At 26.8% G+C, this 16232-nt stretch overlaps 1 protein-coding gene across 3 annotated transcripts in view; it reads left to right on the forward strand.

Moving 5' to 3' along the window:
* Positions 1-16232, forward strand: part of LOC145830143 (protein NDRG1-like) — a 28724-nt gene extending 12492 nt beyond the window's left edge. Inside the window, exons 9-13 of one of the 3 annotated variants that reach the window (XM_082938035.1) lie at positions 197-359; positions 4719-4806; positions 5679-5762; positions 6115-6161; positions 15586-16232. In XM_082938035.1, the coding sequence (XP_082794161.1) occupies positions 197-359; positions 4719-4806; positions 5679-5762; positions 6115-6128 (349 nt within the window). In that variant the 3' untranslated portion in view covers positions 6129-6161; positions 15586-16232. Of the gene's footprint in view, positions 1-196; positions 360-4718; positions 4807-5678; positions 5763-6109; positions 6162-15585 lie in introns of all 3 variants that reach the window. The other 2 variants (XM_082938036.1, XM_082938034.1) reach the window with 2 other exon arrangements.

Genomic DNA, 16232 nt, shown 5'->3' on the forward strand with positions numbered 1-16232 from the left:
TTTAATGAAATAGTTTATTTTCGCCTTTTTAATTTGCGCCTTCCATAAGGATCTTATTGATCACTCCAATTTTGATCGATTATATCTTAAAAATTACTTAGAATTTAAAAAACGGTAAAAACAACTTGTTGCTTAGCTATTACAAAAAAAAGACTAATTAAAAAAAAATTTAATCACAAATTTCTGTATTATACAGGAGAAGCGAAATAACAATATCTCGTCCATATGACCCTCGCCACATGAATGAGTGTACATTAAAGTGCGAGTCACTTGTGATGGTTGGTGACTATTCCCCATTTCTTGACGATGTTGTAGAAACCAACTCTAGGTTGAATCCGGAAAAAACTCATTTTTTGAAGGTTTTTTTCTATATTTACAATTTTATTATTAGAATGTTCCAACAAAGTAAGTAAGTTGATGGAATTGATTTTTAGATTAGAGTTACTAAAAAAAAAGCATACTAGATATCTATTTAAAAATATAGTTTTCTAAGGTAAATCATTTAATTTTTTTTTTGTTGAACCAGGCCAGTATTATAGTAATTGTCATAATAAGTTGTCAACAAAAAATAAATTTGGCTGTTATTTAAAGCTCAAAATGTACACTATAAAATTATGTTTTAAGCATTAGTATTTTAACTAAATTTTGAGATATATTCAGTTTTGTAAAAAGATTCTGAAAAATTGATTACAATTGTTTTTTTACTTTTCTTAGCTGTTTCTTTTATTTTATAGGGGTAGGGAGTACTTGGGTGATGTTTGCTGGACTTATAAGTACATATGATCTGAATGTGTTTTTTGCTTCATTAAGAAGAATCTAAAAAAATATTTGCAAAAAAAAGTATGTTGCCCAAAAAACTAATTTCAACCTCAAAAATTACATATTTTCGAATTTGTGACTTAAACAGTAATAAAATAACTTATACATGTACTAGACTTATAATTTATATCTTAAATGAAAGCTTATACTTACTGATATAGTTTTAAAATTATTTCAACTGCTATTGATGTGTTATGACGTCATAATCACCCTAAATATGCAAATTTTGTCTGTAAATTGATGCTTTTTGGAAAATTAAAAAGCTTAGCTTGTTAGTGATTCTAATAAAAAGTTTTTATTGTAAAACAAAACTTTTTAGGTATACTTACTTACCGTTAAAAATTTAGGTGATGTGGTATGTATATTAGCGGGATATTTGATGTCATAGTTCATATAGCTTTAGAAAAACCTTAAATAATTATTCAATAAGCATTACAACAAATTAACGAAGTATTAAAAAGTGATTTATTATAGGCAAGATAATGTTGTAGGCATTGAACATTAAGTTAATGAAATAAAGAACATTGCAAAATAAAACGAACATTGTACTGTATCAAAAGGGTTGATTATGCCAATTCGATCATCAGACTACAAATTTCGGTAGACTGAGACATAATCAACCCTTTTGCTAAACTTGAGCTTTCTCACAGCAAACGAAATTCCAGGCTTCTGCTCTGCTGACTTTCGCCGATGTTTTTGTTGATTGTACTAAAACGAGCGTACCAGATGTCTTGCCTAGTGGACAATGTTAAACGTTGCACGGCAAACGACAATGTTGACGTCGCTGATCATTGCCAGCAAATGGTTGCTTCATGTGAAAGCATCATAAACCCTTTGTAGATTGACTACTGTAAGTTTTTCGGTTGTGACTGACCGATGAGTCATACTAAGTCTCAGTCTACCGAAACTTGTGGTCTGATGATCGAATTGGCATGATCAACCTTTTTGTTAAACTTGAGCTTGTCTCACGGAAAACGAAAGTCCAGGCTTCTGCTCTGCTGACTTTCGCCGATGTTTTTTATTGAATGTACTGTATCATTTAGTATTTACATTTAATATCTGGGGCGTCGCGTGGGGTGGAACGCTGGAACTGCTGCTCCACCTAAAAAATGAAAAATAAAGCGTAAAAAAAGTTTAAGTTTTATAGTTTAAGCTTTTAAACACGCTGCTTTAAATGGAGCCCTGAGTCAACTGTACAGCCCCAAAATACATAAAAATAACTTAAGGTTAATGCTTAGAAATCAAGCTTTAAAATTATGTAAAAAATATTTATGGTAGGATAAAAAACAAGAAAGTTATGTTGTTATGAAGTTGTACAAAAGATACAGCCAAATGTGTACATGACCGTTGCTTTCCCTGCTAAATTATTTTTTTCAATTTTTTTATTTTATGTTCAAAATGTTCGTAAAATTAGAGCTGCAAGCCCAATCTGTGTCAGCTGCATCTTAAACGTTTACAAGTTTTCAATACAAAAAAATGTTGAAAAGCTGAATTCTGGAGCTGCATGAACTTTCAGCACCATGTGAATTAAATCATGATCGTTTTTAACTACGACGCAACAACGATAAGACAAGTTGAACTCGAGCAGAAGAAACTCGAGGAAGACAACTCGACCAGAATAACCTCGAGGAGGGGAAATTAAAGCAGAATAAACTCGAGGAGGGAAAACTTGAGCAGGGGAAACTAAAGCAGAGGCTATTCGAAAAGAGGCAAGTCGAGTAGGGACAACTACAGCAGGATCAGAGTATATTTAATGTAGTTGTATTTGAAAAGTCCTGAACTAGTTTAAAATAAAAGTTTTAAGTTTGAGGATTTTTTTAAATTGTCAGCACCGACTAAAAAAAATACCACGCGACGCCACTGCTTAGCATTATTGCGAAATGACTGATACTTGTGAAAATTTTAGTATAAAAAAGCTGTCACATGATTGATGAAATCTGATGGACTATCTGTTTGAAATAATTAGGTAAACATAATGCTCTTAAAGATATAAAAAAACTATCATTTAGCTTTCTGTAAAAGACATCTGTTCTACTAAAGTATATATTTGGATATGGTTTCTCAGTGAAAAAGTAAAAGATCTTTCATTAGAAACATTCCATTCCCCTTCAATTTTACAATCAAGAATAGAATATATATGCTTGTTCAGCCAATCACGTTTAGATGGGTGTTTTCACTTCAAATTATTTCCATCTTGAACTCTCATGAGGTGGTCCATCTTGTAAGTCCCATCATCATTTTTACCTTCACAAGTAGCAATATACCATGTGTCTGATGATCCTTCACTAATTAATGTGGCATAATAATGTCCTGCCAAAATATCTTCGTTTTTTTCTTTCGGTATATTGGGGGAAGAAGCCCTTACAATTAATGCTGCATCAGCGTTTGTTGGTAATAAACAAAGAGACTGAGAGCACTCATCATCTTCTGCAACAAGAGCACATATATGTAGGAGTCTTTCTTCGTGGGTATTACCATTTATTTTGAAAAGTTCTGGATTGTTTTGTATAATGCTTCAAATTTGTTTGACTCTATAAAGTAAATTAACTCAGTACAAACAATAAATTCATTTTGATCAGGATGGGATATTAAATGAGTACGCAGCTCTTCCACGCTCACTACAGGCCTACCCCAGCTTTTACACAGTTTGAGACGCTTCTGCAGACATTGATCCCTTTTCTTCCTCTTTTCAGTTTTTTCTTTTATCTGTTTAAGCTTTAAAACTTTTTGTTTTGCTACCCACCTTTGCTCCATCTCATTTAAAGATTTTATAACTTTAGCAAAAATGTTTCATGTTTAGTTTGAAAAGAATCAGATCTAAGTAATGTACAGTCATTTCTTATCCAAAATATAAATAGTAGTTAATATCAACTAAATACCAAATAAAATGTAATTCTACTATGTGTTTATAACAGCTTTTAGCAAAGTATCAGGTTTTATATGTTATAAAGATTTGTTTATACCTTGCTGAAATTAACGAAAAACTAAATGAAAACTTTCAGTGAGCAATAAACTATTAAATTTTTAAATGTAACTCAAATAGTTCAAAGCAATTAACATGCAATTCAAAATATTAACTCTATATTTAAACAAAACCTAAAACAAGCAAATACAAATAAGTTCATGAGTTTCTTCTATTAGCAACACAAAACATACTAACTGCACACATATAAATGTATTTTGTTATGTTTTTAATGAAATGTTGCATTATTAATTATAAGCCTTATTTCTCATAACTGCAACAAGCTCTAAAAATTCTCTTTAGTTCAACAGAGTTCAACAATGAATAATGAAAGTAATTGCAGCAGTTCATTACAATGCAATTGAAATTACATTACATCAGTAATATCTTTCTGGCTAGCTGACTCCACACATTTTACATTAAAAATAAAAAATGTAAACACAACAGAAGAATTGCCTTTTATATTGAAAATAGTACAATTTTACAGACAAAATTTGCATACTTTGTGTAATAATGACGGCATAATACACCAAAAGCAGTAAAAATGTTTTTAAATGTATGCCTATAATTATAAGCTTTCATTTAAGATATAGATTATAAGTCTACGACATGTATAAGTGATTATATTACTGTTTAAGTCAAAAATCGAAATATATGTGATTTTTGGGGTTGAAATTAGTTTTTTTGGGTAACATACTTTTTTTTACAATTCTTAATTTAATAAAAACACATCCGAATCATATGTATTCATATGAATTTTATAGTAAGTAAAAAATATGCTGTACTCCCTACCCCTATATTATATCTAACATTTTGTAAATGTATTATAATTTGTCAATCGACAGTAGATTTACTCTTAAAACTACTGTAAATAAAATTGCTCCATACTTTAATTTTCAAAAAATATGTTGACGAGTTTTGAATAATTAATTTATAGATGGCTGAAGGAGGAGGCCTATTGTTGGAAGAAGAACCCTGCAATGTGGCTGAAGCTATTTTGTTGTTTTTGCAAGGATTTGGTTTAAGTCAGTCAAATGTTTTATTTTTTAAGTAACAAATCTACAACATTTTTATTTTTATTACTACATCAAACTAACCTATTGTACCTTTTGTTGTGGTAGCTAATTTTTGTTTATACTTAATTTATCCAAAAAAACTTATCATTGTACAACTATTTTTTTTATATAGATTAAAATTAATCAACAGTACCAATAAGTATCATAACACTTTTAATTAAAATGAGGTTATATATTTTACTATCAAACACATATACCATAAGCTGAAAACACTGCTTTATTAGTGTTTTCTATATTTAGCCTATTATATGTTTTGATTTTTATAAATCAAATGAAAAGATCTCAACTACTAGAGGAGAAATATTACTAGTCTATTATTTTATAACAGTTGAAGTTCTTAATCAAAAGTTTTGTTATTTTTTATTTTGTTTTATGAGTATGTAGGTCATTATATATATTATATTAATATTTTTAAAAGACAGTAAGTTATGTAAAATTAGTATCACTATTGTAAAAGTTTATCTCATTAGGCTTTACTTAAAAATGAGGTTTTGATTTGTCGACTTTTATATATAAAGTATGTCCAAAATGTGTTTTTTTTTGGAAAAGCATGATGTATTTAATATCTATATCGTATTAACATTTTAAAAATATAAATATCTAAACTATTTAAACTAGTAGGAATTAAGTAACATTTTTTTATAACAGTAGTACGTGTTTTAACATATGTAATTTCATAAAAATATTAAAGAAAGCTCGCACATTATTAATGATGCTCTTTTAAGTAATAGTTTTTAAGTATTCTTATAATAGATTTGATCATTAATAAAGTTCATAGTTTTGTCAGTCTTTTAACTCTTTTAACCAATTTTAAATACCAGTGCCAAATGCCAAAGCAAAGAAAATGAGTACAAAGATTTCCGGAGATGCTTGCGTTTTAGATGAAACTAAAATTAAAGCTATTGGTAAGTAAAATTTTATTTTTCAATAGCTATAGTTCTAACTTTACGATCTTTTTATTTACTTAAATATCATTAATGCATGTAAAATTACTTTGCTTAAATTTAATCAATTTTTAGTACTTAATTGTAAAGTAGTGTATATTAGAATATTCTGTTTGATAGATAGCTAACCAAGTTAAATTAATCAATGTTAAAATTAAAAAAGTGAAAATAATTTGGCTTATACTTTGAACAATAGTTTTTATTTAATACTTGATATAAGTTAATTAGTTGTTGTTTCAAATCAATGTTGCAGTAGATTGTTTTACGTTAAAATTTACATCAAAATTATTTTAATATGCCTCAATCAGCACAGAACTGAAAGTTTAGAAGTACTTCAACAGTTACACAACAAAAATATTCGTAAGTAAATTCTTGAGAACACTGTTTGTTGTGTAAATTTCACCATTTTTTATCAAGCGTGTTCTGTTTTTTTTCATGATACTTTTGCAGGATATATTAACTAATAGTTGAATTCACCAAAAACACATAACTACATTTTTATGTGTAATTATTTTTAGCTATTTTAAGCAACGTTAATCTAATAAATTTGACAGTGGTAGTACAGTAAAATGGCTGTGTTTTAAAACAAAATTAACTTTTAAAAATATATATTCTGCCAAGTTCATGTGTAATGGATTTTTAAAATCAGCCTCACAATTTTATTTACTAGTTTTCAAAAGTTCAAGATAGCTTCGTACTTTAAAAATATTTACTTTAGTTAAAATAGTACTAAAATTATTTTATCAGTAACATATGTTCTGCTTTCACTCAATCAATTTATTTTCTGATATTAAAATGTTGTAATCAAAATTTTTCTATTTTATTTTGCATTTCACTGTAGCATTATTTTTATAAAATTTTAACACTATTTTCTACTAATTATAATAAACAAGTGCTTTAATAAACGAATTCAAAATAGCTTACTAATTTAGATACTTTTATTATTTTTAACTATGGACGTAGTTTAGTTTACTCAAACATAATTATTCGTTTGAAAACCGCAAACTGTCTTAATATAGCTTATTAAGAATACAACACTATGTCGCTGTAATTTTTTATAGCAAACTTCTCATATCAAAATTACAAAATGTGTATAAAAACAAACGATTAGTTGTTTTAAAGTGTTTAAAATTGTTCTATAACAGTTACATGTTTTTAGTAATGAGGCTAGTTTCATATGCTCAAAACCACAAGACTTTTTAAAATGCAAACATTTTAATCAATCAGTTTTGTTTAAATTCTATATGTTGTTCAATAAAATTTCAAGACAACTTTATAAATGTAACTTGGTATAATCACTTTTGTTTGACTTATAACTTTTCTTTGCCCAATACGGTTGAAATCCTTAAAAATTTTGTAAAATTTATAACATTAAATTTAAAAAATGTTCAAAATGTTTGTTTCGACTTAAGAGTATGTGTTTAATGTGATAATTAATTCTATGTTGTAGATAACATACAAAAAGGATCTATAGCTTAATTATTCGACTCTAATAGTAAAATACTTATACTTTTTACTCTTTCAGCAAAAATTTTTCGCTGAAAGAGCTCCTTAGTGCTTTTCTGAAAAAGTAGTGTTTCGAAGTCATTGAAAATAGGTTGTTACATGAGAAGTTGGTTAAAATATGTCCTTGAAACAGAAATATATGTTATAATAATTAGGTTATAACTAATTTCTTAATTATAACGTATAATAGTAAAATACTTATAATTAATAACTGAACCATGCTATAATCGCCATTATAACTCATATAACTTGTAATAGTTAATTTGTATTGTAGAGCTTATAGTATATATTTGCTTAACTTTATAAAAACATAAAAAAAGTATACACATTAAGTAAAATCTAATAATAATGCTTACAATTAGTTCTACATTTTTATAGTTTGTAGTTATTAAAAGTTATTGCAAAATATATATTTTTTAAAACTTCAAAAGTTTTAGAAATGTAATGCAAGTTTTTAAGTACAGTTTTAGCTTTTAAACGATTTTGCTTAATAATACAAGACTTTATTTTTTTGTATTAATAAAATTAAGCTCTTACATAAAAATAATATGTATAGAACTTCACCACATGATCAACAACATTGGCATCCGAGACAACCTACGACCGGTTTCGTCCTTGTTAGGACTCATCAGGTAGGAATCCGAATAAGGACGAAACCGGTCGTAGGTTGTCTCGGATGCCGATGTTGTTGATCATGTGGTGAAGTTCAGTATTTATTATTGATGGTAATAAATAGTGGTTAATAACAATAATATGTAAGTTAACTGTTGGCGTCGTTAAAATAAGTATACTATAGATATTATAAAATTTTAACTGCATATTATTAATTTTGATAAGTATTTTGTGTAATTAAGTGTATGATTATGATAGAAACCTATAAAAACTTTATGATGCTATTGTGTAATATATTTACCAACCAACAAATTATCACCCATGTACATAGTACACATTTTGCACAATTTTTTAAGTGTTTATTTTTATTAAAAATGTTTATAATCGTAAATATAACTGTTATGTGTTACTGTAGCTTTTCTCACATCTAAATTACAAAATTATGTGTATAAAGACTAACAATTAGTTATATTTAAAGTGCAAAAGTTGTTCTGTAACAATTACTTTTTTTTTGTCATTCTATCGACTGTATATAAATTTTAATGAAAACTCAAAATATAAAACTGTTAAACCCAATTTTGAAAAGAAACGTGTTAGTCAAACAAAGTGAATTAACCTGTAAAATTGTAGTTACCCAAGAGATTTTTGATTTATGGGTTTATAATCTTTGTCGTCAAAATAAGTTACTTATTGCAAAAAGTTTATTCTATTAGTTTAAGCTTTTACATATTCAAAAGTTTCAAACGTTTAGCAAGATAAACATTTGCAGATTTACCGCATTATAGTTACCGTTTTTAACCCATTTGATTATTATAAATTTATAGATATTGACATATTAAGTCAAAACTTACAATTGATAAACAATTATAAACAGTGCTGAGTATTTTTTTTGCAACCCTGAAGACTTGAATTATATATAAAAATTCAAGTAATTGGTAACATTAGCTTAAGAAGATTTTTTCCTGTCAATAGAAAAAATATTAAGGAAAAAAAAGCTTTTCTTCATTATACAATTCTTTATAAAACACGCGTTTGTAAGACAGTTTGCTGTAATTTAAACATACTTTAGATACCTTAATATAAAAGAATTAATTAGGAATAGAAGGCTCTTAGTAAATATTCAAACTTATCATATTTAGAATAATCAAGCATGGTGTATGACTTAATTTAATTAACATTTTAGTTTTGTTCAACTAAAAATATTAAAGCATGCGCTTCAGTTTTGAGTTTGTTTTAACTCTTAATTTGATTTAACCAGGGTTGCCAAAAAACCTGGAATTTGAGAAATTTTGAAAAAAAAACCTGGAATTTTTAACATGTTCAGTAGTAAATTTCGATTTGACACAAAAAGTCTGTCATATAGATAAAAAAATTTTGTCTTCATCAAACTATTTTTTAATTAAAAAACACACTAAAGTTGCTTCACAGTATCTTTTCAATGTTTTTATACAATTAACACAGTTTCTTTCCTTAAGCTTTACTTTAAACTAAAAATAGACCCAAAAAATGTGTACTTTTAATTACCTGGAGAAAATTTGTCAAAAACATTTGGCAACCCTGTTTAACTAATAATAAAACATTAAGTGTTCATTAAGTAGTTATCATTAGTAAGAATCAAGTTTAAATAAATATAAATTGTTCTGAACTTTCTTATTTTGGTGTTATTATTGTTCCTCATAATAAGTTTAATGTTGTATAGCATTAATTATTGTTTTAGTATAGTTGGTAAAACGCAAAACAGTAGTAAAACTTCGTGTAAATTAAGTTTTTTATTTGTAGTTTTATCAATGTAGGAGAAAATTAACATGTTTTAACTTAAAAAAATTGCTATTGAAAGTTTCTAACACAAATCAAAATTACAAAGTATATCATGTATAAATCATTTCAATTTATGTTTTGAATAGTGTGTAAAGTATAAGTTCTAATAGCTAAACAATTTAAGTTATACTTAAAAAATTGTAAGTTATGTAAAGTTGTATTTAGAGGTTAAATATTTTAAACTTTTTAACATAGTGCAAATAATTTATTTGGATTACGTACAAAAAATCAATTATTCATGCTATGATCGACTTAGTTTACAAAAATTTCATTCATAAACTTTAATTGATGAGTAATTTTGACTTGCATAACTTTGCAATCAGTCACTGTAATGAGCTTAGTTAAGGTATGTAGTACTTTTTCATTCTTTAAAATTATATTAAATTAGTTTAACTGTAAAAAAGTTATATCTGATTGCTATTGATTTTCAGATTATAATACTTATCAAAAAAATTCATTACTAGTCTAGTAGCTTCTCAAGTATAAACTAAAGCGTACAATCTCAAAATTGAATTTTGTTGATAAATTTACATGCAGAAAGATCCTTGAAAATATGTAAAGTACCTTGAATTCGTATTATTATAAAAAAAGACTATTCTAAGCACAATAATTGATATATGGGATAAATAAAAACAAATTATACAGTAATCTTCCTTTATTCTACCAACATATGTTTCTGTGTGTCAACGAATCAACACACTTCAACTGGGTTCTGTAAAAAAATAATTACTGTAATGAGAGAATAGAAGCATAGAATAAAGTAGGTGTATATATGTTTTCATTAAAATAAGATATATTCTACAGATAATAGTTATTAATAGGTGAAATACTTAACATTAAATCCGACTGTTATAAAATTATATGATATTTGTAATTATTAAGTCCAAAATAAATAAGTAAGCTAAATTACACAACAAAATATAATATAAACAAACAACTTACGTTAATAGGAAAGATAACTAAATCAAAATTCACGGTTGTTAACTAACGAAAAAAATACATTTTTACAACCAATAATTACGTCACAATGTAAATGAGGCCACCTAAACTATTCAATTTGTACTGCAAGAATATTAATTTTGTTTTTATGTAATCCATTCTGAACAAAAATAAAACATTAACCATCAGTTAGTAAATCAATAAAATTCAATAAAACTTAACGGCGCTGAAGGCAATAAAAGTCACAGAAACTCGGTGTAACATGTATATTATATATTGAATGTTAGTAATGATTGAATCAAAGTTATATAGAATTAGGAAGCAGATTTAGTTCAAATGTAAAAATCAAAGAGTGAAAAAATTAAACTTTAAGGAAAAAAATTAAACTTTAAGGAAAAACAAAGCACAAAAAAAATAATTATTACTAGGCTTACAATGTACTGACCGATAATTAATTTACAGCGACATACATAAAATCATAGTGGCCTGAATTAAATATATATTGTATTTTATAATTAATAAAATAATTAATTGGTAAAGTAGGAGTCGGCTGTTTAATTTAAATATCCCTTACAGATATTTTATATATTTAATAAGTAAATTGTGTTATATGTGAAAGTTAAAATGTAAAACAACAAGGTAGTCATATGCTAAGTATAAACCTGCAGTAAAAAACCTACTAGCTCTCTTGGGCGTAGTAGGTGAAAAAGCACGGTTTATCTGTGATTTGAATACAGGCTTCCAATTAAACTTGGAACTTAACATATAAAGGTGTGAAGAATTATAGTCGGAGGGTAAAGTGAATATATGAAATTTCAGAGAATAGAAAGTGACTTGTGTGAAATAGATATAAATAATAAATGAATAAAACTATATGTTACTTAGGTTATATAATTATATTAATATAAGTTAAGTGAATGTGTGTGTGTATGTGGAAGGTGAATGAAAAGTATGAAAGGTGAGAAGGCGCCAAGGTGTTATTTGAAGAAGAACCGTCGGTTGTGTACACAGTTGTTTGAAATATCACGTCTTTTATTTAGTAATTGTTTACTATCTTCTGCTAAAATTGCCATTCGTTCAAGGTTGCATATTTGGCAGATCTTGCTCGCGCTACTGATGTTATTGTTGGCGTGGTGGAGGATGCTCCATTCCATTTCTGGTTTGGTTCCATACCTATCAAAATACTGCCAAACGAAATCTGACAATCTTGTACTATTCTTTTTATTTACATGCTTAAAAGTATACTTGTGCCCGGTGTACCTATCTTTAAAGTGACCTCCTGTCGAACCAATATACACCTTATCCTTAATATTATCATTAACATTATTATTGTTTATGTTTTTATCTTCACTAAGTTTACATTTAACACGCACCTTATACACAACATTTTTAATTAAGCAGTTACCATGTAACGGACAGTTTATTTTATTCGACTTACGACAGTTACAATTTTTACCTACATTGTTCTTGAATTTAAAACCACATTTAACTACTTCATCGTTATAAGTATTACAGATATTGGTATTTTTCTGGTTACTACTGGTAGTAACCAGAAAAATACCAATATCTGTAATACTTATAACGATGAAGTAGTTAAATGTGGTTTTAAATTCAAGAACAATGTAGGTAAAAATTGTAACTGTCGTAAGTCGAATAAAATAAACTGTCCGTTACATGGTAACTGCTTAATTAAAAATGTTGTGTATAAGGTGCGTGTTAAATGTAAACTTAGTGAAGATAAAAACATAAACAATAATAATGTTAATGATAATATTAAGGATAAGGTGTATATTGGTTCGACAGGAGGTCACTTTAAAGATAGGTACACCGGGCACAAGTATACTTTTAAGCATGTAAATAAAAAGAATAGTACAAGATTGTCAGATTTCGTTTGGCAGTATTTTGATAGGTATGGAACCAAACCAGAAATGGAATGGAGCATCCTCCACCACGCCAACAATAACATCAGTAGCGCGAGCAAGATCTGCCAAATATGCAACCTTGAACGAATGGCAATTTTAGCAGAAGATAGTAAACAATTACTAAATAAAAGACGTGATATTTCAAACAACTGTGTACACAACCGACGGTTCTTCTTCAAATAACACCTTGGCGCCTTCTCACCTTTCATACTTTTCATTCACCTTCCACATACACACACACATTCACTTAACTTATATTAATATAATTATATAACCTAAGTAACATATAGTTTTATTCATTTATTATTTATATCTATTTCACACAAGTCACTTTCTATTCTCTGAAATTTCATATATTCACTTTACCCTCCGACTATAATTCTTCACACCTTTATATGTTAAGTTCCAAGTTTAATTGGAAGCCTGTATTCAAATCACAGATAAACCGTGCTTTTTCACCTACTACGCCCAAGAGAGCTAGTAGGTTTTTTACTGCAGGTTTATACTTAGCATATGACTACCTTGTTGTTTTACATTTTAACTTTCACATATAACACAATTTACTTATTAAATATATAAAATATCTGTAAGGGATATTTAAATTAAACAGCCGACTCCTACTTTACCAATTAATTATTTTATTAATTATAAAATACAATATATATTTAATTCAGGCCACTATGATTTTATGTATGTCGCTGTAAATTAATTATCGGTCAGTACATTGTAAGCCTAGTAATAATTATTTTTTTTGTGCTTTGTTTTTCCTTAAAGTTTAATTTTTTTCCTTAAAGTTTAATTTTTTCACTCTTTGATTTTTACATTTGAACTAAATCTGCTTCCTAATTCTATATAACTTTGATTCAATCATTACTAACATTCAATATATAATATACATGTTACACCGAGTTTCTGTGACTTTTATTGCCTTCAGCGCCGTTAAGTTTTATTGAATTTTATTGATTTACTAACTGATGGTTAATGTTTTATTTTTGTTCAGAATGGATTACATAAAAACAAAATTAATATTCTTGCAGTACAAATTGAATAGTTTAGGTGGCCTCATTTACATTGTGACGTAATTATTGGTTGTAAAAATGTATTTTTTTCGTTAGTTAACAACCGTGAATTTTGATTTAGTTATCTTTCCTATTAACGTAAGTTGTTTGTTTATATTATATTTTGTTGTGTAATTTAGCTTACTTATTTATTTTGGACTTAATAATTACAAATATCATATAATTTTATAACAGTCGGATTTAATGTTAAGTATTTCACCTATTAATAACTATTATCTGTAGAATATATCTTATTTTAATGAAAACATATATACACCTACTTTATTCTATGCTTCTATTCTCTCATTACAGTAATTATTTTTTTACAGAACCCAGTTGAAGTGTGTTGATTCGTTGACACACAGAAACATATGTTGGTAGAATAAAGGAAGATTACTGTATAATTTGTTTTTATTTATATTCCAGTGAAGTTACTTTACTAGGATCTTTTATTAGCAAACAATTAAAACTATATTTTGAACAGTTATATGGGATAAACCAAGTTTTCAAATTTCTGTATAGTTTAGGTACCAACTTTCGTTTAATAATTATGTATCATCTTTTATATCTCTAGTCATTAGAAAAATATTACTTAATTTAAAACTAAAGCTTTTAAGCTAACTCAAAAAAAACAATAGATAGTTTCTCATTTTTGAACTTCAAAAGTTTAATTTGGCTCTAAACTTATTTACCAACAAATTAGGCAGAATCCAAAAATAATGTAACTCGAAAGAAGCTGATGTAAAATGTCTTAAGGTGTTCCACTTATACTCCAAAATTGCCACCTGTTTATATTTTGTTGATACAAATATGTGAGATAAAAGTTTTAAGTGTGGAAAAACTATTTAATCAATACACACTTGTTTATTAATTGACCAACTAAAAAAAAAGATCAAAATAGTAATTAAGAACTACTACATAGTTTTTACTAAGTACTGTTTCAAAATCAGTCTATGTAACTAAATACAACCTTTTTTCCGGACTATAATTTGTTTTTCTTTGTTTAAACACAGTATAAACAATGGTTTTCTGATGTGAGCGATATATCCCGTGTAGGCAGTTTTAGTTAAAAGGGGGAAATAATTAGTAAGATGGTGAAAATAAATTAACATGTAAGGGAAGCGAATACTTTTTAAATTCTGCCAAGTAGGTTATTATAAATGTGATTTTAGGACCTGATACAGACCAAATCATTTGTTTTTTAAGTTAGTAAAGTGTGTTTCAAATACTCATATTTAGGTGTTTTTTTTTTAATTCGTTGATTTGACTAATTTTAAATTATGACATTCTAAAGCTGACTAAGAACACAAATTATGTATTTGAAAGTTTTTAATAAGTGTATGAATATAACAATTTAAGAACCTTAAATTATCAAAGAGTTACTGTAAAGTATTACTTGATAGTTTTTCCACACTCATTCCACACTATGATTTAACCTTATATTTGATTTTTTATTCTACACTTATTATTCTTAGGTAAAATTAAGGAAAACAGCCGTCGTTAATATAAAGAACAATCGTTTTAATTACAACAAGTTTTAAATAAATACATAATACCTTTACATTTATTTATTTATACCTTAACATTTGTAGATTCTAACAAATTTCCCTAATATAGAATATTTAATTGAATAAATCTAAAGATTTTATTACTAAAAAATATCAAGTACTGTAAGTATATATGTATGCTTTTGTACAAAAATTAAATTTTGGTAATAAAAAAAACCTAAAGCAATGTTATTAGTGAATTTAAAAAACTTCTCTATTTTTTGTTAATCTTTATTATGTAAAGTGTATCAAGTCACATATACTAAGACTTCTCAAAATTGACCGTATAATGAACTATTAAGTATTGAAGCTTATGTAGTCATTGATAAGTATATGAAATATAAAGTGTTTTTTATCAAAATCTTATGTGTGTCTTTTTCAGGTCGAACTTCAGCTTATTCAACTTCAGTTAGCTTCAACAATAGAAATTTAGATGAAGTTATTGCTGTAAACTCTGGAGAAAAAGCTCCTCTGATTCAAGGTGTAAACTGCTAAGAAATAGCATTATTTTAGCTTCAAATTCCTTTTCAACCGGATGCACGCTCTTTATAAAATTTATTAAATATAAAAAATTTCAAGAAATATTATACAAAACCCAATAGTAGCCCAATTTTGTGTACTATTTTGAGAAAATTAAATACTGTGTACTTTTTGTTTAAAATAAATAACGACTTTTAATAAAAAAATCATTTTAAAAGTTTTTTTAGCTTACAATTTTTTAATTAGATAACAGTTTTAATCAGTTAAATTTTCTATAAAAATTAAAATGATCAGTAGTCTTATGCAAACTGTAACTTATGTTAAAGTAGATATAAATAAACTAAAAATAAGATAATATATAATTTATCATAAATATAAAAAAGGTCGGTTATTGAGCTAGCAACATGGGCAAAAATTTTAATAATAGTTTCTATATTTTTTTAACAGTTTTTATATACTATTTTTTCCAAGTTCTCATATGTAGCATGTTCGATGTTTTACTTTATTCGCATGTAAAATGACTATGTTGCAATAAAACGTACAGTTCAA

Source organism: Thalia democratica, chromosome 2 (genome assembly GCF_965202585.1).
Source record: "Thalia democratica chromosome 2, ktThaDemo2.hap1.1, whole genome shotgun sequence".
Classification (NCBI taxonomy): Eukaryota; Metazoa; Chordata; class Thaliacea; order Salpida; family Salpidae; genus Thalia; species Thalia democratica.